The sequence below is a fragment of the Camelus bactrianus genome, chromosome 12 (genome assembly GCF_048773025.1).
Source record: "Camelus bactrianus isolate YW-2024 breed Bactrian camel chromosome 12, ASM4877302v1, whole genome shotgun sequence".
NCBI classification, from domain to species: domain Eukaryota; kingdom Metazoa; phylum Chordata; class Mammalia; order Artiodactyla; family Camelidae; genus Camelus; species Camelus bactrianus.
This window is the reverse complement of record NC_133550.1, coordinates 65,538,953-65,566,325: the sequence shown is the minus strand read 5'-3', so window position 1 is coordinate 65,566,325 and position 27,373 is coordinate 65,538,953. Positions and strand designations below refer to the sequence as shown.

Below are 27,373 nucleotides of genomic sequence, written 5' to 3'. Positions count from 1 at the left end.
TGCACCTTGCTTACAACACACATACGTCCCTTGTTTCCAAAGATGGTCATTATTCTAAATAATTAAATCATGAACTGATTGAATAAACATTCACCAACACCCACTCTAGTCTGCAAAGCACTTATGACCTGGTGGGCGAGACAGAGACGTGCACCCCTAATTGCCAGGTTCGCGTGGTGCAGCCCAGGATGTGGGACACCCGGGTTCCCTGCAGGGTTGTAAACGGGGCAAAGCGTGGGTCTTGACTTTTGAGTGGGAAGGTACAGTCACTTTATTTACTTTATTGGGTCCGTGTTCGTGAGAAATTCTTGACTATCTCTCTCCATCAATAACGACAAAACGATTTTATATTAGTTGAAAATGCCTTTGTTGCTGCTGCTGCTGCTGTTGACCCAGTAATTTTGTAGCCATGTGAGTCCATCTCAGCACAGTTAGGTTTACGGAGTTAGTCTTGCCCTCACAGCCCAGGCCAAGCAAAGTCCAGGAACAGCTGAAGGAAATAATTCCTTGTGACCAAACAAGGGACATCTGTCTCCTTGACTCTGAGGAAGGCAGGCACAGAGACTCCCTGGGTGGGCTGGGGACATGACCTGGGGACAGGTGCCCGTGGGCGTTCCTTCAGCCTCACCCTCTGGACCGTGTCTGTGCAGGTTCAGGCACGTGTGCATGGATTCATATATATTTCTAAATACAAACAAGGTCAAAAAAAACCCCCACACAAATAGGACCATTCTCTGCATACACTTTTGGGACTGCAGTTTTCCTTCACAGTCTGTCTTGGACACCTGGCCCTGCAAGGTGGTCCCAGCACACAGCTCTGGTCAGAGCGTCCCCTTTCTCTAGGATGAGCCCCCATCGTGCCTCAGCCCCGGCTCTACGCCGGCCAGGCTCTCCTCTCTGGCCGCATCTCCACCCCTCTCCTCCTCCCATCACATCCAGCCAGTGCCTTCCTCCCCTTCCTGTCTTTGTCTGGGTTGTCACTCCTCCCTCCGTGACCAGCTAACTCCTACATAAGCCCTGGACTTTCTTAAGCCCCCTTGGTCCTTTGGTTTGGTCCCTTTTCTGGCCCTTCACGTCTGCGGGGAGATATGGGCTGTCCATCCTCTCCCAGCGTGCGGTGCGTGTGGATGTGTGATTCCATGAGATGTTCAGGCCCCAGTTGTCCTGAATCATTCACCGCAATAACACAACTGACTGCCACGGTGCCCGCCACACAATAGGTAATCAGCGTGTGTTTGTCGAATGAATAACAGACTTCACTTTACATGCCAGGCAGTGAACTGGAAGGTTTACATACCAGGCCGCAGTTGGTTTACTTCCCACATCCACCCTACCAGGTAGGCATTAGTGTTTCCATTTTATAGATGAAGAAACTGACGGTCAGAGATGGGGAGAAACTTAAAAAGCCACGTATCTAGTAAATGTCATGGCCAGGAATTGAAATAACATTAGATTGACTCCAATAAAATCAGGAGACTTCATGCTGGGAAGTCAAAGACTGAGATTCAGGTAGCCAGACAGACCCCTGGGTGGGACTGCATCGGTGCTGGTGGGGCCAGGGGTGCTGGGACCACAGCAGCAGCTCTTCAAGCCTGAGACACGGGAAGCATGCGTAAGGAAGCAAGGGAGCTGACCCAGACATGGTTCAAATCCCGCTTCAAATCTGACTGCCGGGCGCTCGCTGTATGACCTCAAGCAACAGTAATAGCAACAAACAACATTTTAGAGCGCTTGCAGAGACTTGGCCAGGCGCCTCCTAAGTGCTTTGCCTCGGTAGCATATTCAGCCCTCACAACCACCCCAGGAGGCAGGGACTCCCCGAGTTACAGACCAGAAGCCTGCTGCGGTTAAATAGCTTGCCCTCTGTAACTCTAAGTGCCAGCAGAGCTGGGGTTTGACCCTAAGCAGTCTGCGTCCAGGGTGTGCCCTGAGCCGTGCAGCCCAGCCCCAGGCAGGTTCCCTGCAGGCCTGTTTCTCCGTATGCAGGAGGGGCACCATCATGCAGTCAGACCTCCCTGACGCAGAGGTGGACCCCCGGCAGGTGGGGCCCCCGCACTGGCAACAAACCAGGGCCGGCCTCCAGTGGGCTCCTCGGGGTGCCTTCAGCACTGCAGCTGTTTTCCTGTAGACAGAAGTTGCCAAACATGGTGAAAGTTGTGTAAAAGCATCAAGAGCGGGATTTTTGATTATACTGGAAAGTTCCAGCGTATTCGTCCTTCATTCTGGTAGCACAAGCTGAGGGAGCAGAAGGGAAAGAAAAGCCTTTCTTGTCCCTTTTCCTGAACTCTTTGCATTAAACGAGGGCACCTGAGAACAGAGCTCGTAATTTCGGGGGGGAAAGCAAATCATGGCAAGGCTATTCCTGGAGTAGTGACATCTCCAAAAAGCCACAGTGGAAACACGGCCCTGTCCTCATGTGGGGGGTGAGTCCACGCCCAGGGGCATGTTTGTCATCAGGCTCAGGGGACAGGCTCTGACGCATGCGTCTCGTCCTCAGAACCCCTACTCGGCCTTCTTTAAGATCGACACCGACAGGGACGGCATCGTCAACATGCGTGACCTCCGCCGGCTGCTGCTGCACCTGCTCCTCAACCTGAAGGACGAGGAGTTCGAGCGCTTCCTGGGCCTCCTCGGCTTGAGGCTCAGCGCCACCTTAAACTTCCGGGAGTTTTGCAACTTGTGTGAGAAGAGACCCTTCCAAGAAGAGGATGACGCGCCTCAGAGACTCATCAGGTGAGAGGGCAGCACAGGTCGGCGGAGGGGCACAGAGGGTGCGGTTGCCTCCCAGGCGCTGTTTATTTTGTCTTTTCCGTAATTCAAGGGGAAACACATTCAGGAGCATGCATTCGGTGTAGAAAGCCTAGAAAATACAGAAACAGGTTGGAAGATACCCCTGACCTAACCACCTGTGAGTGTCAGTTTTCTGTCTCACTGTGTATCATCCCCCCTTTTTTTTTCTTTTTTTGTTTTTTGTTTTCAAGGGCAGATAATTAAGTTTATTTATTGATTTTTTCCAGGGGAGGTACTGCGGGTTGAACCCAGGACCTTGTGCATGCTAGGCATGCGCTCCACCACTGAGCTGTCCCCTCCCCATCAGTCTGTTTTCTTTGCTCATAGATATATACATGTACGTAGATGTTTTTCTCTTTGTGAACATTGGGTCAGAGGTGTACGTGTGTTGCTCGGTCTTCCAGGACCTCTTGGCACACTGCCCTCTGTCTGAGCTGGGGCTCTTTCACAGGCACCCACTGAGGGCTATGCATGGGTGCTTGTCAAGGGAACACATGATCTTCCTCCAGGCACCAAACAGTTAACCTGGGCGATGGGGGGAACTGGGGACCCACAGAACATGGTATGGTAATTGATGGAAACCGAGTGTCATTTCAGTCTGTTTTCTATGCACAGCAATACATACATGTACTTGCATATTTTTACTTTTGTAAATCTGGAATCAGCAGTGCCAGCTGCTTTGGGAGATGCAGGGACCCCTTTCAGCCCCTTCCCAGGCAGTACCCCATCTCCCAGACCCCTGGCCACCTCCTGCCAGCCTCACTGACATAGGAGGAGACTCTGCATCCAGCGGAGCTGTGACTCTGTGTGTCTCTTTGGCCTCTCTCAGTAAGAGCATCCGTTCCTTGACGCAGTAACAGGGCCGCCATCTAACCTGGTACCTGTCACATGGGCTCCCCATTGAGATTTGTTGACATACGTGAGCCGCTCTCTTACTGATTAGTGTAAGCACACTATTAATATTTTTTGGAACATCACCATCCCCTGTGATAGCATTGGGTGTGTTTTCTGATACAGCGCGGTAGCGACATTCACTGGGGCATTCTGCCCTTGAGGCACTCCCAACCCTCGGAGGCTGCAGGCCAGCGCCCCTCCCACCATGCAAGCGCAGCCCCCTGGAGGTGGAGCCCCTAGAAGCCCCTGTCACTGGGCCAGACCATGTGACACTTGGCTGGGCTTCAGGGGCCCTCTGATCCTGCACTTGAATCTTTCCCCTTGAATTTGCTGGTTTTATTTTGTCTATACTTAAAAGAAAAAGCCAGCAAGAAAGAAAAAGACTGTAGTCTCCAAATGAAACCATCATACAACACGTGAGTGGGACACCTGCTTCCAATTGCTCACGTTCTGAGGAGCTTCAGTAAGAGACTTGATTGCTTAACATTAAAACAAAACAAAAAAAAATCCTTCGGAAAGAATTTTCTGGAGAATGTATGCAGAATGAACATGGAAAATTTCAACACAAAGTGCAATCTTCCATTCAAATGACTCAGCCTTCTTATATGTATTCATTTGTTTGCTCATTGAACATTTACTGAGGTTCTGGATGGTGCCCCCTGACTCGGTGGTACAAGGATGATAAGACGACCACACCCTTTGAGGGGTCGGGGCAGGAACAAAAATAAAGAGCCACACTGAGACACAGGGATGCCTGAAGTGCCGCAGGGAGGGGAGAGGCGGAGCCTGCTTGAGGCGCACAAGAAAGAGGAACATTTCAGCTGGACCCTGAGGTGGGAGTGGGAGTTTGCACGTGCAGGTTACCAGACGGTGGTTCAAGGCCAGCGAAGAGCATTTGCAAAACCATAAATGCTGGAATGTGGGACCCACTCAGGAAGTGGGCGGAGCATGCGGGTGCAGAAGCGCATGCGCAGGGGAGAGGTGGTCTGCACGCGGAGGGTCGAGGGACCGCCGTGACCCCGCCTGAGTGCCCGGCTGAGGAGTTCATCTTCTGTCGGTGGGCCGGAGAAGATTTTATACCGTGGAACGCGGAGGCTCACTTCCTTCAGCAGCCCCAGAGGAGAGGATGGACGTCGAGGAAGAGAGCTGGATCCCAGAGAGACCCAGCTTGGGCTCCAAGGGTCCGGTGGAGACAGAGCTCTTAGCCCCCAGCGAAGGCGCTGCCTCAGAGCCACGCCTCCCCAGGGCCCGACGCCGAACCTGTGCTTTGTGAAGATGTGTCTTTTAATACCCAGCAGCCCTTCAAGGAGGCATTTCTCCCTGACTTTGCAGACGAAGGATTGGGGTCTAGAGAAGAGTTAAAGGCTCGTCCAGAGGGACCCAGGTGATGGGTGGTGGGGCAGAGATGGACCTCAGGACGCCTGCTGGGAGGGGCCGCTTTCTCTGCAGGGAGAGCTCGACTTCTCACCCTCCCCAGCCTCACTTTTCTCCACCAGCCACACGTGGACGCCATCCCTTTCTGGAAGCCATCCTGCCCTCTCAGCTGGGCCCTTCTGCCTTCTGGGCCTTTGTTTTCCACTCACATCATCAAAACGCAATACTTTTGAAAATTTTGAAGGTTTATAAGTTTGCTGAAGAGAGAAAGACCATCTTGTTTGCATCATAACTACAAAGCATCTTTGTCTTTAGTTGTATAAATACCAGTTAGAATGATTGGTCCAAAGGCCTGTTTCATTTACGTCATCTATTCCCTTCCAGTCGATTCCCTTGTTTAAAACACTCGGGCCTCGTCCATTGATCTTCTGACAGCCCCCATCAAGTACATGTTGGTACATGTATGTCATAAAAGATGAAAGAATACTGTCGAGGGTCCTTTTAGCAAAATCAGATGGTCTAATTGTCGCAAAACAGTGTATGATCAAGTCCCTCCTGATGAATGACTGAAAGTAAGTAACACGTTTCCCTCTTGTTCTTAGACGTATGTCATTCACTCATCAAGGGATTTGTCTTATCGTCCTCTGGTTAGTCTAACAATTGTGAAACATCTCCGTTCTCAGTGTTCTTCCTTTGCCGTTTGGACACGAGATAAGAATTCTGAATTTTCCACTACGTTCAGTGAGTCTAACATTCGACTGCAAGGATGGTGTCACTGTCTTCAGTTACACCTTCTTGAAAGATGCTGTGACACTCTGGACGGTGCAATCAGAAAACTGAAAGGTGACGTAGTGGTGGTTCATTTCAATATCGTAGCATCCTGCTAGGAGATTCCATCATTTTTAATTTCCTTCTTACTATTTCAGTCTCTTTTTTTTTTTCAGCATAACTGGAAATAATTCATGAGTAATGATTGACTATTTCTTAGGATAATGAAATAGATCTAGTAAATTAAAATCAAGATCACTAAGACCCCATGACGTATCGTCATCTAAGAGGGTTCAATGGACCCATCTGGCAATTGCAAGATAGAATGAGTTTTATTTCATAAAGAAAGTAAATATATTTTGGTTGTTTTTTTGGGAGACCTCTAGGAAAGAATGAAAGTCAGGAATGCCACTCTCTTTCTATTTTCTGGATCATGCAGAATTGTTATCTCTTCCTTAAATGTTTGATAGAATTCACCAATGAAATGATCAGGTCCTGGAGTTTCCTTTGTCAGAAGGATTTTAAGTATAAATCTATTTAATTTAATAGTTGCAGGATCATTCAAGGTTTCTGTTCCTTCCTGAATGAATTTCTATTCTATTCCTGAATGAGTTTTATTAGTTTGTGTCTTTTAAGATACTGATCCATTTTTGTCTAAGTTGTTAAATTCATGGGGATGAAGTTGGCCATAGTATTCCCTTACTGTTCCTTTAATATCTATGGGGTCTTCAGCAATATCCTTTCTTTCATTTCTGATATTGGTAGTTGATGTCTTCTCTCCTTTTTTGATTGATTTAACTAAAGGTTTATTAATTTTATTGACATTTTCAAAAAACCATGCTTTTTGTTTCATCAGTTTTTTCCTATTGTTTCAATTTCATTGATCTCTCGTCTTTGTTATTTTCTGCTTTTTTCTTGCTTTGAGTATAAGTTGATCCTTGAACAACACAGAGTTGGGGCACTGACACCCTGCACAGTTGAAAATCTGTGTATAATTTTTGACTCCCCCAAAAACTTAATTACTGATAGTTTGCTGTTAACTGGAAGCCTTACTGATAACATAAAATCAGTTAACACATATTTTGTATGTTATATGTATTATGTACTATATTCTTACAATAAAGCAAGCTAGAGAAAAGAAAATGTTACTAAGAAAATCATAAGAGAGAGAAAATACATTTTCAGTACTGTGCTGTATTTATCGATACTGTAAGTTCCCGTTGTCTTTGTACGAGATGAATCGTCTGTCAGCTCCCATAGCCACATTGTCTGACACAACACAAAACGCTGTAGGTGATATGTGTACTACTAACACTGGACATCAGAAATGAAAAGGTTATGTGAAGAAAGAAATTCATATTTGTTTTCAGGTGTAATGATTCCTGCACTGATAATGAAGAAGCACCGTACGATTGCCGTATGGTCGCCTAGTGGAATCAATTCAGTTGCTTCATGGCAGCCTCACCTACAAGCTAGTGAATAAATCATTATAAAATTTTCATGGCAATCAGCATTACAGTCATATTCATCATACTGGATTGGAAACATTGTTACTTTGAAGAAAACACTTAACCTGTATTGATAGGCTGATACACGGTTTCTCCAATTGAGGGGGTGCGTACTGTACAGTAATGTAATTCTTTGAAAGAAAAGTTATAAAACAGTAAGAAAACTAACACATTATTAATTTTTTAAATGTTTTACTTATTTACCATTGTATTATTTGTTTTATTTTGATGGGGCTGGGAGAGGTAATTAGGTTTATTTATTTTTAGAGGAGGTACTGAGGATTGAACCCAGGACCTCCTGCATGCTAAGCACACACTCTACTGCTTGAGCTATACCCTCCCTGACTAACTTTATATTAAATACCACTCCCTTTATGCCCATGTAAGGATAGACCAATATCTATGTATATTTTATGCACTCATGACACACCTTTTTCTTAATTTTTAAAATATTTCTAGACTACGCAGTCCATCTGTGAGTTTTTTCAAATTGCTACAAATCTCCAAAAAATTTTTCCAGTATATTTATTGAAAAAATTGGCAAATTTGAACCCATGCAGTCCAAACCTGTGTTGTGCAAGGGTCAACTATAGTTTGCTCTTTGTTTTAATTTTCTTAGGCTGGAAACTCAGATTGTTTTATTTGAGTGCTTTCTTTTCTAATATAATCCCTTAATGCTGTCAGTTTCCTTGTAGGCCCTGATTTAGCTGCATTTCATAAATTTGGATACTTTGTAGTTTTTTTTCATTCAGTTCAAAATATTTCATAATCTACTTTTAGACTTCCTTTTAAAACCATGGATTATTTAGAAGTATGCTTTTTAATTTCAAAATATTTCCATGGTTTCCAATGATCTTTCTGTTACTGATTTCTGGTTTAATTCTGTTAAGTTTAGACAACATACTTTGTATGATTTTAATTCTTTTAAATTTGTTGATGTTTGTTTTATGACCCTAGAAATGGTCTATCTTGGTGAATATTCCATGTATACTTGGAAAGAATTTGTATTTGGCTGTTGTTGGGTGGAATGTTCTATAAATGTCAGTAAGATCAAGTTGGTTGATAGTGTTCAGGTCTTGGAGATTCTTGTTTATTTTCTGTCTGTTTGTTCCATCCATTACTAAGAGGGGAGTGTTGAAGTCTCCCAGTTATTTTGTATTTGTCATATTTCCCCTTACATGTCTATCAACTTTTGCTTTATGTATTTTGAAATTCTGAGAAAAACCGTGTTTGTATTTACCATTTATGCTTCTCTCCCTTTATTTCTGAAGTTCCAAGTTTCTCTTGGCTATCATTTTCCTTCCCCTGAAGAACTTCCTTTAGCCTGTCTTTTAGAGAAGGTCCACTGGAGACAAATTACCTTAATTTTCCTTCATTAAGAATATCTTCATTGCTCCTTCATTCCTATCAGATTTGATTTGATTTGATTTGATTGATTGATTGATTGATTGGTTGATTGATTGATTTTGCTGGATAGAGAATTCTGGGTTGACAGTTCTTTTGTTGATCACTTTTCAGATGTTGTTCCATTGTCTTCTGGCCTCCATGGTGTGTGGTGAGGTATCTGCCATCATCCAAATGGTAATTCCCCTGTATGTAATGTGTCATTTTTCTCAGGTTGCTTTCAACATATTTTATCTTTGGTTTTCAGTAGTTTTTGTTTGATGTGTTTTGAGCGTGATTTTCTTTGAGTTTATGTTTTTGAGGTTTGCTGAACTTCTTGAATCTGTAAAGTTGGGGATATTTTTTTTTTCTGTTGATCAGATTAGATAATTTCTAGTCATCTGTTATCAAGCTCACTGACTCACTCCTCTGTCATCTCTATTCTGTCATTGAGCCAATCCAGTGAAAATTTTATTTCAGTTGTTGTATTTTCCATTTCTGAAGTTTCCACTTGGTTCTTTGTTAAACTACTTCTTTGCTCAGAACTTGTCTTTCCATTTATTTCAAGGATGTTTACTCTTAGTTATGGTTATAACAGCAGCTTTAAAATACGATCGTTTCAACATCTGGGTTATCTTGGAGGTGGTGCCTGTTGTCTTTTATCTTGAAAATTGTGGAGATTTTTCTCGTTCTTGGTATCCTGAGTAATTTTGGACTGTATCATGGACAGGTTTAGTATTGTATTGTGACACGCTGGTCCTGTTCAAATCCCTGACAGTGTGCTGATTTATTTATTTACTTTTAAAGCAGGCAGTCAGTCCAGTTAGTTTCAGAACACAAGTCCCGACCTGCCTCCCATGGTTTCCATGTCAGTTTAGTGTTCAAAGCCATTGTCGCCCTATCCGGTCAGCCCACGAGTGCCGCACCCAGGAGCCCATCTTAACTGCGCTGTAGTCAAGTTCTCAAAGCGTTCGCTGTGCTGCTTTGGGTTAGCTTCACATACGTGCACGTCAGAGGTGCCCCTGGAGCTTCTCTGCATCTGGGCATCCCTTTTTCAGGCTCTCTCCTCTCTGTGATTTCTCCCCACACACTCCAGCACCCAGGAGGCCCTGTTTTTGGTCTTCTGGTTGAAAAATCCTAGGTCTTAGTCTGTCTGTGCTGTTGAGTGCTTCTCATGACTGGGTCCACCTCCCAGGCAACACGATTAAAGAAAAAAAGAGAGAGAGAAAATAATGGGGATTCCTCCAAGCCACCTTGAACGCAGGGACCCCTTTTACCATTTCCTCTGATTAGAGAGAAGAATTTCAGCTTTGGGTACTGACTGGGCCAATACCATTGCTGGCACCATCACAGGAGTGCAGCTTTGTAACTGGGCTTCCCTCAGATAGGGAATTGGGCAATAAAAAGAGACAAAATGGGGGACCCCCCCCCATACTCTTTGTACTTCAGGGTCTCACCTGTGTAGTTCTTTGGTCAAAAGAGTAGGCTTTCTTTGGGGTCTTTCTCTGTCCACTTCCACTGCACAGTTCCAGAATTAGGGCTGCCCTTAAGCAGTCCTTAAGCTGTGAACATGGGAGGAAAAAAACCCAGTGAAACTCATCACTGTGTAAGTCATTCTTCAGGTTTTGACTTCCCTCTCCATCATCCTCCTGTTACTCACTGTTTAGTGTCCTCAGAGAGTTACTCTTTGTATCCTCTCTGGAGTTTTTAGAAGTAATCAGCGAAAGAGAGAGGATGAACTTGGCCCACTCCACCTTAACTGGGACTGAAAGCACATCTCAGGACTCTTACCCTGCCTGGAATACTGTTCCCCAAGATCACACAGCACCTCTGCATCATGCGTGTCTCAGGGAATCGCTCTCTGGCCTTCTTAGCCAAAGTGCCCCCAACCCTGCCTTGGTTCTTCACTCTTGGTCACATTCAGTATCTGAAGTTGTTTGGTTTGCTTATTTTTCATGTGTTTACTGCACGTTCCCACCATCACAGGATGAGCTCCTTGAGGACACGGGTTCTGTCCGCCTTGCTCATCACTGTGGTTGTAGGACCTGGAGCAGCACGTAGTAAGAGTTCATATGTGTCTGTGACTGACAGACTGGCTGGTGGGAAGGCGGGATCTTGTCAAGCTCTAAAGAGGCAGGCAGTAGGAGAGGAAATAAGTAGCTTCTGGAAAAGGCCATAGAAAACCCTTCTGATCTCTCTAGAGGAGACAAGGATGTGAAATGGGACGGGGGGGGGGCAATGAATGGGAAATCAGTAGAAGTCCCTGATTTGAGCATGGGCCACTAAGGAAACTAACCACGCCTTATGGCCGAGAGGAGATGTGGAGTTGAGGATACATGTTTAGATAGTGAGATCAGTTTGATAGTGAGTTGACTTTGCAGAGATAGAACATGCCTCTCAGGACTGCCATCCTCTTAGGGGAAGTCCAGGTGAGTCCTCTGGGTACAGGTGGATTTAGGAGGACCCTGACGGTGAAGGCAGGGAACTGTGCATCATTAGGATCTACAGTCCTTTAAGGCAGTAGTTGTGACTGTGCAACATCATCCTCCCAACCCTCCAAAGCCTTAGTGGTAAAGGAGCAGTAGGGGAGGAGACCACTTGATCTTTGGATCCCTTCCCACCCTTGAAATTCCATGATTCTGTGAGGTCCGGTAGGCAGTTGGAGAGAGTTGGAACGGAGGAGCAGGTGAGGTTACCGTGCTGGTGGTACAGAGGTGTGGTAAGCAGCGTCGGGGTGGGAGCTGGGGACATGAGAAGGGTGACCTCTCAGGAGAGTTAGTAAACTTTGGGTGGGAAGAGAAAGGAGGAGTCATCGAGGGCGGGGGGCAGGCAGAGCGGGAAAGCCTCACTGACTCGGGGCGCACGTTCGCTGGGCCCTGGGGAGGGTGTTCCCACCCAGGGTGTCATTTAAACTGCAGCGTCACAAAGGCGACTGGAGAAGACAGAGATGGTTAACAGGGTCACATGTAGCAGAGTAGGCAACAAAACACCCCAAGACAGAAGCCCCTGGTGAATCAAGATGGGGGAGGCTCAATCGGGGGAGGTGTGCCAGCCACAGTTCACCTGGGTCCCCCATGGGCTGTCACCTGCCTGGGGAGGAAACAAAACGGGCACGACCCTGTCTGGTCCACGTCAGCAGCAGCATGGGAAGAGGGAGGAGATCCTGCCCAGTCTGCAGCGGGCCCTCAGCCCCTGCCCACTGAGGAAATGCGAGAATTTTTGTTTTCCAAACCACAGTTCGTGTAATTCACCAAGGAAGCGTTGCTCTGAACAAGACCCTTTCTACGTGACACACGGGTCAACAGCACAGTGCGGGTTTCTGGGGTCAGGAGAGCCGCCACATTCTCAGTGACCAGGGGTTACTGAGCTCTGTCGGTCATCAGGGAATTTGAGGGGTGTCCAGGATCGCTGTCTGAGAGCCCCACCGTTTCTTAGAAGGGAAGTGAAGGAGGAGGCCCACGAAGAGCAGCTGTTACCTCCTGATTGGTTGGTTCTGGTTGCTGTTCCCGGGCTTGCTGTCTGCTTTAACTGTGGGGTGGCGGAGGAATGTCCTCCGGCAGGCGGAGGCGGCAGGCTTCACCCTCCAGGGCCGCGCACGGTGCCTGGCGCTCCATCAGCGCTCAGGCAAGACTGCATTTGTTGAACTGAAATAGAAACGTAAACTGAGAAGATCCTCAGCGCTTAAGAACCAAAGGCGGCCTCACCTCCGTGAAATGTACCGTCTAACGGATCCTTTCCTCCGAGGAGTGAAGTTAGAGGGGGGTGGGTACAGAACTGGAGATGTAGGTGGAATGAAAATGGTAGGGAGAAAGGCTGGCCTCTGCCATCAGAGGGCCCCGAGTTTGAGGGCCAGGACCCCTGGTACTGACGTTGCAGTTTTGGCTGCCTACCCAACCTCTCTAAACCACAGCATCCCCTTTTGCGAAGTGGGGTAGCAATGCCAGCGTTGCTAAGAAAACTCAGATCCTTCATGGCAGGTGACCGACAGTTGCAGCCCGACGGGTCACGGAGCTCACGGAGGCCACAAACCCACACAGGGCTCCCCTCCCGGTGTCACACACAGAGGGTCGGATGCAAAGCATCACGTCTTGGGGATCACGTACGCCCTTGACCGCCGTGGTCTGGAAAATACAAACTCCTGCATTTTCTCACCTGGCAGCCTGCTGGTTGACTAGATTTTTTTTCCTTAATAAGGAACGTTGGAACGTAAATAATATTTCTTTAAAAGGGCGGGCTAGGGCTTGTTTGCTGTCCTCCCCACCCTGGTTTTACGGGTTCCCTTGAGGAGAAATTCATGCAAGGATCCCTGTGGGGCCTGGGTCAGGTGTCCCCTTCCCACTCTCAGCCAGACGCACTCCTCACCCAGCGCGCCTGTGAGTAAATGCAGTTGCGAGCAAAGCAATCAGAGAGGAAGAAGTCACGAATGGTTTTTACAGGGTTTCACGCTCCCCTGATTTGCTTTAGTGAGTGGAAGAACCCAGCACACCCCAAATTTCTTCAGCCACTGACATCACTGTGCCTCACGGTGGCCCTGCCACAGTCTTTTGAAAAGTGCCTTCGGCGCCCAGCAGTCTGTGAGGAAACAAAATTCTGATCCTTTTACGTCTCACAAACCCAGTCTTGGAACATGAGATGAGACGGAACCTGTCTGTGTTATGACTCCGCCTTGTACCTTCAGAAATTAAAGTTTTTAGTTGTTTTCTACCAAAGACAATGTTATATTTTTTTTTAACCCTCGGAGAATAAGCAAGCCCTTTTTATTTTGTGAACTGTGGGAAAAAGTTGAACAGCATTTATCTGGAAATAAACAAGGACTTACAAAATTTAAGAAGACTTCCCTAATGTGCAGCTGGGGAAATAAGACTGTGTTTTAAGAGATAAGTTAGACCAGATGTGAGTAACAGACTTTAACGGTATCTTTGAAACAAACTGGGGTAGCGGAGATTAATGAGTCCATTAAATTTAAACAGAATTATTTATAATTTTTTTTTCTTTTAAGACCAAAGCAGAAGGTCGCAGATTCAGAGCTGGCCTGTGAGCAGGCTCACCAGCACCTTGTCACCAAAGCCAAAACCAGATGGTCGGACTTGTCGAAGGTAAGACAATGGTGATGTCCTTAAAAGGACAGGAGATCTGCTTCAGTATTCTGAGATCACCGGGATGACTGAGCTGTTTAATTCCAGTCGCTGAGATGGGAAAGCACCTTTTTATACCCAATTTGGTGGCTCCTTTTAGTCTTAAAATATGTTTTCAAAAGAAATTCTCAGTCAAGGTCAGTTGATCTTTAGAAAAATAAGTAATTGGAGGAGTGACACGGACAGAAATTCCTGGCTCTATCCCAGGTTTGGTAGGAATTAAAAATTCAAGTGAAAAAATGTAAGATGGTATCATACTTACTTTTATTTAAGGAGGTATTTCTTCCTGTCCTGCCAAGATGGTAGAAAGCACATTTTGAAGGCACATGCCCTCCACGTGGACACACTCCAACAGTGACAGTGGACAGTGGACCCGAAAGGCAAGCCCGGGTCATCCTGGAATCTAGGAGGTGGGGTCGCCGCTTCATACTGCAACCCGGACACCATAGTGTCACTTTACAAAGTATTTATAAACTGCCTTACCGAAGTATTTTTACCTTGTTTTGAAGACTGTCTCCACTTTGTTTCGTTCGGTCACTTTGCTTCTGTGTTCGCTGTCTCGTGGCCTGTGCCCCATGGCAAGTCCCGCCTGCGAGTCCTGTTAAGCACCGAGGCTGCCTCTCCCCGGCCCCCATCCTCACAGTGTTGTCTGTGCCAGCCCAGGCCGGCAACTTGCACAGACCGGCCGAGGCCAGGCCAGCCTTCCAGAGCGGCCCTCCTGGCCAAGGAGTGCAGGGCGCACTCTGGGCTGTGAGCCACGGCCCACGCAGTGCAGAGCAGCAGGGCCAGGGACGGGCAGAGGCTGACACTGGCTGCCACGCACCCCCTTCCCTCTGGCCTTCAGACTTCGGCGGCCTGACCTATTCGAGCAGAAGCCCCCTTCTCCCCGGCCTGCCTCTCCTCTCAGCTGCCCTCCCTCCCTCCTTCCCTCACCGAGAGGCCCCTCCCTACCGGCTGACTCTGGTCCCGCTCTGGGCGTTGCTCTCCGTGGGCCCAGGGACTCCAAGGGCCACTTCCAGGGCCCCTCACAGCTTCATCCAACCCCTTCTTGATTTAATCAGCACAAACTGACCGCGCATAGGTTTGTGCCGGGGGGTTGGTGGTAACCAAGATCTGTCTGCTCCCGCCTAGCAGAGCTCATGGACCAGGGGAGGTGACCGTCAAGGAGCAAAGGCAGGTTATTAACAAGAGGGATGCGGTCAGGAACTGGCTGGAGGCTGCGAAGGTCTTAGTTTCTGCCTCATTCGGTCCATCCTTCCTGAAATGCTTCCACCCCCCGGCTCCATGGCACTGAGCAGGGCGCCCTCCCTTCCTGCCCGGCCTGCCCCTCTCAGCTTCCTCGCCCACACTGTGGGCTCTCCCTCCTCCACACCTGGATTCCACGGCATCACCCAGCAGTCCTCATCCCCGAAGAGGGAAGGGGAGGAAATACGGAGGGTCCCAGAGGAAGAGCAGGCAGAGTGGGTCTTGAGGGGGCGGGGCGGGGGGAGGAGGCGCTCGGTCCAGCGTTGAGCACTGTGTCACCTCTCCTGGACCCCGCAGGACTAAGAGACCCTGCACGGGCTGTTATTATTCCACTGGGCATCTCCGTCACTCTCCCAGTTTATTTTGAGAAAAGCACTGAAGGAATTCATTCTGAATTCTAAACCGGCAGAAAGTATGACACAGAAATAAGATTAGCAGTATCCGGCCCGACCGCCTGGTGATGAGACAGAGACAGGTGTTCTCACAGGCGCCCGCACCCCTGCTCTTCATCTCTGGGTCCCGGCATTTACAGATGGTAAAGGTGACCACAGGGGTGGAGTGTGTCTCCCTTCTGCCGCATTTCTGTTGGGAGCTCACCAAACAGGACTTGCTAATATCAGAAAGGATGTATTCTCCAGTAAAACCACGTTTGGACTTGAACAAGAATTCACCATTTAGTCATCTGTTCATCTTCAAACAGAGTCACAGGGCGCGTGCCACTCAGCCGTGTGCCGCGGGGGACAGCTCCAGGTGAATTCTCAGAAGTACGTAGGACTCGTCCCATTTGGGGACAGTTTAATATGCTGGTTTCTGTTGAAGTGTTTTGGGAAAATAAGTTTATTGGCTTTTCCAGCAAACATTACTGTGTGCTAACTATGCACTGTTGCAAGGTATTAAAGGCACAATGAGAAAGAAAAAAAAAATGACACGGTCTCCACCCCCAAGAGACTCATGGTATAAACACCAATAAGAACACTAGAGAACTGTGTGTATTACGATGAAAGAGGCTTGCGAATGATGGTGGTACCCAAAAGGAAGAGGGCACTTAAGAGATGAGCAGGTGCTGGACCGGGTGCTGGGGGTGTGGAGGGTGTCAGGACTGAACCAAGACAAGGATGTGTGGGACAGACTGGATCGTGGGGGCTAGGAATAGTTCAGCGTGGCCGTATCAGACCTATGGGGCACACCAGTGGTTTCAGTGCCAAGCAGCGCAGGGCAAGCAGGGGGCAGACTGCAGCAGGCTGTACGTGCTGTGGCTTTAAAAAATTTGCGGTAAAACACACGAAACTTAAAATTTACCACTTCAGCCATTTTTAAGTGTACCTGTTTGTTCTCTGTATCTATAATTCTGTTTCTGTTTTATTATGTTTGTTCATTTGTTTTGTTTTTTAGATTCCACTTATAGGTGAAATCAATCATACAGTTTTTGTCTTTCTCTGTCTGACTATTGAATTGGTTTCTCAAGTCCCACAGAGGAAAAAAAAAGCTTTGGGGATGTTTGGCGAGAAATGGCATTGTTACTATTTGGAGCCTTCCAATTAATAAACATAGTGTATTTCCATTTATTTTGATCTTTTAAAAATATCTTTCAGTAAAATTTGGACTCTCCTTCATAGAACTCTTACAATCATTTGTAAGATTTATTCCTAGGACTTTCTATTTTTGATGCTATTGTAAATATTACTTCTAAAAATTCATTTTATGTGTCTGGTATATGAAAATGTGGATGATTTTGCCTATTGATACAGAATCCAGATTTCTTGCTAAATTCTCTTACCGTAATACTGTATTTGTGGATTCTTTGTGTTCCTAGATACATAGTTATGTCATCTGTGAATAATGACGGTTGTATTTCTCCCTGCCCTGTTGTTCTGCCTTTTAACGATTTTGACTTGCTTAGCTACACGGGCTGACACCTCCAGTACAAGGCTGAGTAGAAGGCAGCAGAGATACTCTCACCTTGTTCCTGATCTCTCGGGGAGGGTTTCTCCATTTCCCCGCGAGGTATGCTGCCTGTAGAGGGAGGTGCGCCCGTTGCATCTTTCTCGCGGTGTAGTTAGAAGGAGGATGGAGTGAGCTTTTATCTGGAAATAATTTAAGACAGTGCTCGGCGACTTGCGCGACCTGCTCTGTGATCCTCTTAAATGCCTGACAAATCCCCAGATACCTTCTGCACCACTCAGGGATATTACAACAGTACCGCAACATCTTGTCGTAACAACTGGAGCCCCACAGCCCTCATTTCCCCTTTGACAGCCAGGCGGCCCAATTCACTGCATCATGGAGGTGGTGACCTCAAAGCAGGGTTGGCCACAGTCTCACTGCCCAGGCTCTGGTTGACCCTTATTCTGTTTCTTTTTTTTCTTTCCTTCTTTCTTTTTTTTTCTTTTTTTTTTTTTTTTTTTTTTTTTGGTTGACCCTTATCCCAAGTTGTTGGTCCCTAGAAGAATCCAGGCCACACACCTGAGACCAGTCATTACCCTGCAACAAGCCCCTCCTAGGATGTAATTCTTATTCGTGTTTTGTTCTGTCACCTTCCTAGACAAATGGGAGGGGGGGGATCTGGAACGTAGATAAAAAGGTAATTAAGCAGGAAGATGGGGAGAAAAATGTCTTAGATTGTTCCAGATATTGATTATTGAAAACCCTGTTTACCGTCAGAGCACATTTCAGCTGTTACTAAAGGCTGTCTTCTAACATTGTAGAATTTTATAGAAACTGACAGTGAGGGCAACGGCATCCTTCGCCGACGAGATATCAAGAACGCGCTGTATGGCTTTGACATTCCGCTCACGCCGAGGGAATTTGAGAAGCTCTGGATGAGGTGAGTGGTATCCGAAGATGGCTCTTTCCCTTCCCGGAGGCCCTGCCCACTGCGGCCAGTTCAGCACCAGGCTTTCCTCACTGCTCAGGGCTAGGGTGGGGCCTCTGTTGTCTGTCCTGGTCCCCACAGAAAGCAACCAGGCCAGCAGGTGGCCTTCAGGAGCACAGTGAACCAGTGAATGTGTCTCACCAACGTTAGACTCGAGAGATTTGCGTTTCCAAGGACCCAGGAATTTGCCCACGCCCTTTTACTTAGTTTCAGAGAACTAAGGCACTCTCCGAGGGCTTACCCCTAATATGACCAGCTGCGCGGACACACCTGCTCTGGGTAAAGGGGAAAGCAGTCTCCCCGCTGCCCGCAGATGGAAATCAGTGCTGCACAACTGTTGTAGAAGATTAGTCATTTGTTGGGAGAAAGTAATCAAACTTCTGGCAACTTGGAGTCGTTTCCCCAGGATGTCTTAGACTGAAAGTAGTACCTAACATCGGCCACATGTTTCAAAACGTCTTTTAGATTTAGCTGTTTCTGAGCCAGGCCCCCGTTACGACAGCCCCTGCGGAGGTGTCTAGGTTCCCAGGTGCACTAGCGATGCCGTCCATTTCCAAGTTCCAGGTCCGTCTTTGAATTACTTCTTTCTTCATTACATGTTAGTTGCCACTTGCCTTCCCCCAGGATGGCGTACCGGCATTGTATATCCTCTCAGGGGCCAGCTCACGAAGCCGTTCAGGAAATTTTTCAGCTTTTCATCTGTTCAGAGTGGAAGGCTGGAATGTTGGCCGAGTTTAGAATTAGGTGGGCTGTTTTGTGTCTAATTTAGAAAAGCAACTTGAAGTTCCTACCAAATCCTAATTTTTTTTTAAATCAGTTCCAACACAGGGCCAGTTTGGTCTCCCCATCCTCTGTCCTTTTTGATGGACTGAATGAGTGGGTCCATCTGAGTGATCAGAAAGTTGGGGTACAGCAGGCGAGTGCATGGAGCTCTCACTGTGTAGACCTTTTGGACGATGCGGAGCTGACTGTGTGATCCTGATGCTTAGGGAGCTGTTGGGGGGCAGGAAGCATCCACCCAGATACTGGGGTGCAGCGTCAACTGTTACAAATGCCAGGACATGGATCAGGTCAAGTGGAACGGGAGATGAGAACAGGAGTGCCAGGGGGCCATGGCGGAGCAGGAGGCCGTCGTGGTAGGAGTGATACTGAAATCATTCCAAGGGTCAGGGTGGGGCAGGAGGACTGCCTGACACATGGGGCAGTGGATGAGGCGTTCTCCAAGCTGGGCCCCAGGCCGAGAAGGGGAAAGGGGAGGCCAATTACGTGGCTGCAGCCCTCTCCTCTGGCGATGTTAACGAGGCATTCAGGACCAGCGAAGTTTGAGTGGGGCTGTGGTGTGGATCAAGCCATGGTTTAGGACGACGAGTCAGGAAGCAATTCAGAGAAGGGATGAAGGGGGTGGGCATCGGGAGACTGTGGTCTCCATCAGGGAGGGACGGGACAGGCTGCAGGCCACAGAAATGAGAAAAGTGGGAATCAGAGGTCCCTGTGGGGAGAGCATGCGTACGTAGCTCTCTTCCTGAAGGGGGCGCAGAGGACCGTGTCCATTTTTGTGGAAGGGAGGCACTCACTGTTTGGCTTTTGGCTAAAGTTTCTTTATATGTGTATTAACGTTTTTAAATGCACTAATGTCTACTCTTTGCTGAAAACTGTTTGAGATCAGAATTTTGCCTACTTTTGTTTAGTAGGCTGTACTTCGTGGACAGTGAGCGGTTGGAGTTCTGCAGCCAGATGTCTGGTCATGACTGCTGCCTCCACCCCTTACAGCTGTGTGGCCTCTTACTTAACTTCTCTGTGCCTCACTCTGCTAAGTTAGCTCAAGTGATGTATGGGTCAGGGTGGGCTAGCTGTGTAACAAACGAGGACGACATCCCATGGGCTTGCCCAGATAACAATGTGACAATTTAGTGTGGCTGTCGGGGAGCTCTGCCCACAGTCATTCAGGGACCAGGAGTCCACCAGCCCCTGGATCTTTTGTTGTCTACCCACAGAGCAGGGGAAAGAGCGCTGAGGACTGTCTGGTCAGCTTTGTAGGGACCAGGCCTGGAAACCGCAGTAAGAATCCCTTCATGTGGCCACGCCCCCTGCTGGGAGGCTGGGAGAAGTAATCCGGGTGTGTGTCCAGGGGGAAAAGAAACGGAGATGGGGGACTCATGATGGAAGTACCTCGAGGGAGGTGGGAAGAGGGGCATTGTAGAGAGCGGAAACTCCAGGAATTTATCTACCAGCATCTGGGCAGGACAGCAGAAACCACTCTAATATTTACAGTCAAGGGGGACTTAATGCAGAGGCTGATTACAAAGCTGTCAGGAGGACCAGGAGTCTGAGGGGGACTGTGTTGTTACTCAGAGGCCAGGAGGCTGTGCCCCCCTTGGGCTGGAAGAACAGGGTTGGGGGTTACCCAGAGATCAGGAAATTGCTCCCCAGCAGGGACTGAAGCGCGAAGGGAGACGGGGTATTTCTTGGAGATCAGGCAGGACCACCCACAGGCTTGGCGGGCTTCAGCTCAGGAGTGACATTTCTGCCCACAGCCCGTGGCGCCGGCTCACTGCATGGGGCTGGACAGAGTTGGGGGAGCATGCATGTTGAGTGAGCCTGGCTCAGTGAGGGTTAAAAGTACAAAAGATTCTGGCCTGTTGTGAAAGGAAACCTGCTAACTAAGCAGGTCTGGATCTTTTAGCAAGAGATTTCAGGAGCAACGCGTGTTTGGTTTTGGAGAGATCGCTGAGAATAAGTTACAAAATAAAAGCATATTCATTCATTCATTCATCTGAGCAATCATGAAGTAGGAATTTTTGGAAACTTTGTAAGCTGCAGCCCTGTGCTAGATTCTGGGGTTGCAGAGCTGAGGACAGCCCCCACCCTCTGGTTGCTCACAACGCCCCAGGAAGACAAACATGCAAATGTGGGTGACAACAGCAGCGTGCCGGAAGGAGCCGGGCAGCCCGGGCTGTGGGGGTTCAGGGAGGGGCCCCCAGGAGATGCGATGCCTGAGTTGAGTCTTAATAAACAGTTAATAGCGGAGTTGGGGAAAGGACATCCCAGTGTGCAGGAGGCCCCGAGCAGGGGAGTGGGAGGTCCCCGGGAGGAGAGGAAGCATGCTGCCTGTATCAGCAGCATCCTGAGACCCAAGGCCTGCCGGGCACAGGGAACACCAGGACCAGGGCATCCCTTCGGGGTGCTCAGTGTTCTGAGCCCCTTATGAGGCCTCGTTCATTGGATAGAACTCAGCTATTTTGGATCTGAAACCAACTTTCCTGAAAAACTACGAAGACGGTGTGCTATCAAAATGTGTAGGAAAGCAGGGGTCTGGGGAACTTCAGTGTCGATGGCCAGCGTGTGCAGCCAGCCGGCCAGGCACACTTGATGGGACGATTTGGAGAAAATGCCCAGTGTGTGCACATGTCTTTTTTGGTAGGTAAACTGTATACTAGTATTTCAACACAGAAAGAAAAGACTGTGTTAAAGTCTTTAAAAGCCTGTGTTGCATGGGCATCAGCTCGTGTGAAGAAGACTCATAGCTTTCACATGAAGTCAGGTCATCGCTCTCGGCTCAGCCACAGCAGTGTCTAGAGGGAGCCTACCAGGTGCCATGCGGGGGGAACACCTGGACAAGGGGCGCCTCGAGATGGGAAAGGGCTTGAAGAGGCTGAATGAACAGTTCAGAAGGGAGAGGGCAGAATGGGACAGTAGGGGCTGAGTTGGAAGAGCTGAGCGTGAGGAGGGCTCAGCTCGGCGAGGACTGCGGGGCAGGCCCTTAGCTCCACGTGAAGGATGTGTTAGTGACTGAAACGCTAGAGCTCCACGGGGCAGTCTGGGAAGGAGTGGGTTTCCCATCTCTGGTGTGGCTTTACCCCCAGCCTACTGGGGAGCGTAGGGGCAGAATTACGACCCCGGGTGGGGACTGGAGCAGATGGTGTTTAATCTGTGATTCCACCAGGATTTTCTGAATGTGCCCATTGGGTACCACCCCCTCGGGCAGCTGGACACAGTGTACTCTGAAGGACAGCGATTTGAGCCATCAGATCACCCTGGCAGATGGCCCCCGAGAGAATCCTTCGTGTCCCGAGCTGCACGAGGCCACATCTCCCTCTGCCGCCCGGCCTGGCTTGTCAAGGGGGCTTACACCAGACCCTCTAAATCTGGGCTCAGTGGTGTTCACGTAAGACTCAAGTGCTTAAACTGAGCGAAAAGCAGTAAGACTTTCTCAGCAAAGCAATCGGTGTGAACATATTCAAATCATGTGTACGACTGAATTGCTGTGTGTGCGATAAACGGGCCGAGTAATCTGATTATATCATAAATTAGTGGCCGTTGCCATATGCAAATGCAAGTTTTTATGGGTCCTCTGTTTATGTGCACATTTTTCCTGGCACATCTGTTGCCGAACCGTTTTAAAATTCAACCTTTATAGGCAAGTTGATTTTTTTTTAATGTTACACAAAAGGATTATATCATGAAGGGCGAGGTTATGTAAGCTGAATTAACTCTCTTATTATTCGCATTCATAACAATATTTTAGTTGCGATTGTGCAATCTGGTCTCCCGTTCCTTTGAGATGAGAATAGAATGTTTATGATCTTTATTAATGAAGTAATTAAGAAGTGGCTTTTCATTCAGTTCAAGTGTCGTGATTTAGAGTTTGTGGTTGGGAATCTCTGGAGCATCCCAGGCCGGGGCAGCAGCCCTCCCCAGGGGGCACGCGTCCTTCACGATGACCTGGCGTGCCGCTGAGAACTGTGAGTTCGTTCAGCGACGTAAACAAGGCCAGGTTTCTCCTCTAGAAACTTGCCTTCAGTCGGGGAGAGGAGACTTGGACGGAAGAGGTGGAGTCAGAGGCCAGATGTGGCCCAGCCTTTGGGTGGCGAACAGCAGCAGCAGCGGGCACCAGGCTGGCCCCCTGCCCCCACGCGCTCACCCCCCCACCCTCACCACACCCAGAGGGATCTGGGGGAGGGGGAGCACAGGAAGAGAGAGGTTCCAGAAGGTGCACACGGCTAGCCAGGCGCTGTTCGTCAGGTGGTGGTCGGTGCACGGCCTTCCGGGAGCCCTCCTGTGAGAGTGGGGAGCCCATGGGGAGCTTTGTTCTAGGGGCATCTTTTCTCAGAGTCACGTCACAGCATCACTCTGGTGGCACAGGGCTAGTAACAGGCCCGGCGCAGTTCAGTGAGAGACCCACAGCCCTTGAATCACTCTAGGAGCTCAGGAGACGGAACCTTCCCCTTTTTGGGTTCTCTGATGGAAACAAACTCTGCTGCCCGCAGATGTCTCCCCGCCAGCGGTGGGAAAAGCCATTTGCTAGCGGCACAGGCCCTCCGTGCCGCCTGGAACATGAGCCGTCACAGTGCGGGCCTTGGGAGCTGGAGACCCCACGGCCTCCTTTTGTGAGTGGGTCGCTTGGTTTTGTTTTAGAAAGAAAATTCACTGAATAACGGTAGAATGGTACTTTGGGAGGTTGCGAGCACTGTGGTCGTATTAATAACAGACACGGAAAGGTTGTGAAGTGTCTTGTAAGTCCTTGTGATGGGGACGCAGTCAGGGCACTGACCTGAGATGCCAGGCCTGGGAGCGCCCAGGTGGTTCGCAGGCAAGGAAGCTGAGCCCAGGGCGGGTGAGGGCCTCACCGGGGTCTCGAGGCCCCTGGGCTGGTGTTGGGCTCAGAGATTGCCACCCTGTCTGCCCCAGTCACAGGAGAGGAATTTCCCCGCCTCCTAAGACCGAGTCCCTAGTGCGAACAGGCCCGGATGCTGGTGAGGCAGGTGAACATCAGACACACGGCCTGGGGAGGCGGCAGGCCCGTGGGCGCAGAGGAAAGGAGGGGAGACGGGGAGGCTCCGGGCCCTGCAGGCTCCTTGGGGAAGGATGGACGGTGGTCCAGCTCCCAGGTGCTCTGCACAAAACATTTGCCCAACCTGCTCACCTGTCGTCCTCCACCGCCCCCCTCCAAAGGATAAGAAGGTCGGGGGAATAAATACGGTTTCCTAATTGTTACTCCAATGAAAAGGTTGCAAAGGCCTGGGTGTGGCGGAGGCAGGTGTGGGGCCCAGCAGGCCCTCGGCGTCTCGTCCAACGAGCAGAGGGAGGGCTCTGCCTCACGAGGGAAAGCCGTCCGCACTTCTGCTCCATCACGTGGCATCCAGCCTGATGGGGAATTCTGCCGGAGACATTGTTCAAACACTATCTCAGTCCTCGTAACTTTGAGTTCATCCCAGAAAAATCACCTCCACAAATGCCGTCTTTATCGGTTAGATGAGGACCAAGATCTTGCCGTAAAAATAAATGCTTTTTTTCTTTAAAGAAAATTGGCAATTTGCCTTAAGATTTTTTATTGAAGTAATTCTATTCTATTTGAATAATGTTGGGAGATAAAAACCCTCCATTATGCCTTTTTAATGAATTACAATTCAGAAAAATCCCAATAATAGAAAATGACATAAAAGGTACATAGCACAGTTCTTATCTTGTTTTCCTTACTAGTCCTTCTCGTTGGTTGTATGTAATTGGCATCTCTTCAAAGAGAAAACGGGGAATTTGAATCGAGTGGCGTTCAGTTATTCGCTTTCTAAGACTGAATCCGCTTTTTGGCAGATTTTCTTCTAAACCTGAGCAGAGGTCCTCTCACATGTAGGTGCTGCTCAACTGAAAAACCACTGAATGCACAGAGGGGCTGATTTTAATTTTCTGTGGTCACAGCTGTGTTTCTAACAGATTGACAGGTGGACGAATCTGGTTGCTCTTTGTTGGGGGGGGGGTGACCATCCTGTTGATCGGAGCAGTGGGTTTCAGTGGATCACCAGGGGACCGTGTTAGGAGCAGATTCTGATCTGGTCTGGGGTGAGACTCGAGTTTCTGTGTTTCTGACCCCGCGGCGAGGCCGGTGCTATAGGTCTGCAGGGCAGAGTGTGAGGGCTATAGGCTGTTCAGGGCTGATATTGACACAACCGCAGCCCCTCCCCTTGGCCGCCACTGACCAGAGTTCTGTTTGTTTGTCTTTAAAGCTACGACACGGAGGGGAGAGGGCACATTACGTACCAAGAGTTCTTACAGAAACTGGGGATTAGCTATTCAGCAGATGTTCACCGGCCCTATGCGGAGGACTATTTCAACTTCATGGGACATTTCACTAAGCCCCAGCAGGTGCAGGAAGAGGCCCGAGAGCTGCGGCAGGGCGCGGAGAGGGCCGTGGCAGCCAGGTGAGTCTGCAGGGGTGGCGGGCCTGCTCTCCCCCGACCCCAGCAGCCCACGCCACTCTGAAGTGAAGCCTCCCGGTGCTGGCAAAGCTGTCGTGCAACTGTGATACCCCTTTGCCACTGCAGATTCTAGAGATGGGCGTAAGCCACAGCGTCACGGAGGAGCTGAGCAGCTCTCAGCCTGCCCCGCCTCACGCAGTCACACTCTCAGGTCACTCAATTTTATAGGTCACCCTTGAGAATTGAACCTTTTAGGTGTTTGCCACCCTAAGCACCTAGCCCCTCCTGTGGATAACTGGAATGAATGCAGTTTGCATGAGGCGATACCTGTCTTTACCTGGTTCAGGAAAGTGCCAACACCCAGGGCCCAGTGTCCAGTGAATGGACAAATGAACAGACACATTCGTTGACTCAGTACTTCTATTTGGGGACTTTATCCCGAAGAAATACTGCAGAAGAAGCCAACAGTTTAGCAGGTGGAAGGTATGACTTGCAGTGTGTCCTCAGCAACAGCAACCAGAGGGACACCTGTCAGTCCCACGTGAGTGCACTGCTCACAGAGCCTGGCCCCGGAGAGTGTGAGGTGGTCCCAGCCGATTACAGCCATCACCACGAAGACCGTGGGTGTGCTTGTGGTAGGAGGCCAACTGGAAATGAAATTTTAAACAGCCTGTATACCATGACTGGACCTACCTCAAACATATGTGCCCATCCTCAGGGGCCAGAAGCCACTATGCAGGAGGCAAGGTGTTGTGTTTGGAGGGTGGGGCTGCACGTGATTATTGTCAAAGTTTAAAACTAGTCACTAATGTCATATTTTAAAATGTGAAAACAATGGATAAAGAAAATGTGGTGTATATATATATATATATATATATATATATATATATGTACACAAACACACAATGGAATATTATTCAGCCATAAAAAGAATGAAGTCTTGCCATTTGTCATTACATGGATGGACCTTGAGGACATCATGCCAAGTGAAATAGGTCAGACAAAGATAGTCAAAAACCATGTGCTCTCACTTATATGTGGAAATGCGGGATCTAAAACAAAAAACAAAAACCAAGCCCACAGATACAGAAAAGAGATTGGTGGTTGCCAGCAGTGGGGGTGGGCATGCCAACGTGGGTAAAGAAGGTGGAAAGACACAACTCGCCGTTATGATAGAAGTAACCCCTGGGGGTGTGCTGTGCAGCAAGGTGACTGCAGTTAGTATTACTATACTGCATATTTGACAGTTGCTAAGAGAGCAGATCTGAAAAGTTCCCCTCCTGTGCATGGTGATGGACAGTAACAAGACTCACCGTGCGATCATCTTACAGTGTGTACAAATATCACGTCATTATGTTGTTCACCTGAAACTCATATAATGTTGTATGTCGGTTATGCCTCAATAGAAAAATTAAAGGCAGGAGAAAACTTTGCCATATCTGATGTGACCCTAAAGCAATGGGACAGACTTTCTCCATCAGTCTCAGCCCTTGGTGGCCGCCCACCAGCACTGCCCAGGCCTGGGACCCTACTCCCCGCTCCAGAGCCCTGCCTTAGCTCCATGGCACTCTTCTGCATGTCTGTCTGTCTGCTGCTGTCCCTTCGGCTCTCTGTCCCCACCACCTCTGAGTGAGCGAATGAGCTGTTACTAAGGGATCCCCAGAGGAAATCAGTGCTCCAAGGACACAGGGGTGGGATGTGCTGGCTCAGTGGGGTTTAAGAGAAAAGCAGTTCGAAACACCCATGAACTGTGTCTAAGCTACTGAGTTGTAAAGCCTGAAGGCAGAGACTTGAGTTCGTCAAAATTTCAAGTAAAAATATGCACAAGATTGGTATAAATCAAATATGCCACAGAACCAATGAAAAAGTGGAATTTATCTTACCCAGACAGGGCCCGCCTCATTAACCACGGCCCTCCCCGCCCTCCTGCTACGTGTGAGCGATGAGGCTCCGAGAGGCATCTCGGCCTCGGCTCTCCTGCACACTTTCTTCTCTTCCTGTTTCTGTTCATCGCACAAGCGTGGATCTGTAGCTGGAAGAGCTGCCTACCTGCCACCAGACCATGCGGCTCAGATCACCAGGCCCGGTTACGACTTCACACCCACTCCATCCTCTTTGCCTCGACCATACTCTTTCCCAGAGACAAGCCTGACTCATAAAAATTCATGACCGACTTCTTTTTCTCCAAGATGTCAAGACTGTGAAATTGTC

The 27,373-nt window shown here is 48.7% G+C and overlaps 1 protein-coding gene across 1 annotated transcript in view; it reads left to right on the top strand.

Moving 5' to 3' along the window:
- Positions 1-27,373, top strand: part of EFCAB6 (EF-hand calcium binding domain 6) — a 207,698-nt gene that overhangs the window by 132,567 nt on the left and 47,758 nt on the right. The window contains exons 20-23 of the mRNA XM_010960181.3: positions 2,498-2,733; positions 13,717-13,813; positions 17,803-17,921; positions 24,971-25,165. Coding sequence (XP_010958483.2) covers positions 2,498-2,733; positions 13,717-13,813; positions 17,803-17,921; positions 24,971-25,165 — 647 coding nt within the window. The remainder of the gene's footprint in view (positions 1-2,497; positions 2,734-13,716; positions 13,814-17,802; positions 17,922-24,970; positions 25,166-27,373) is intronic.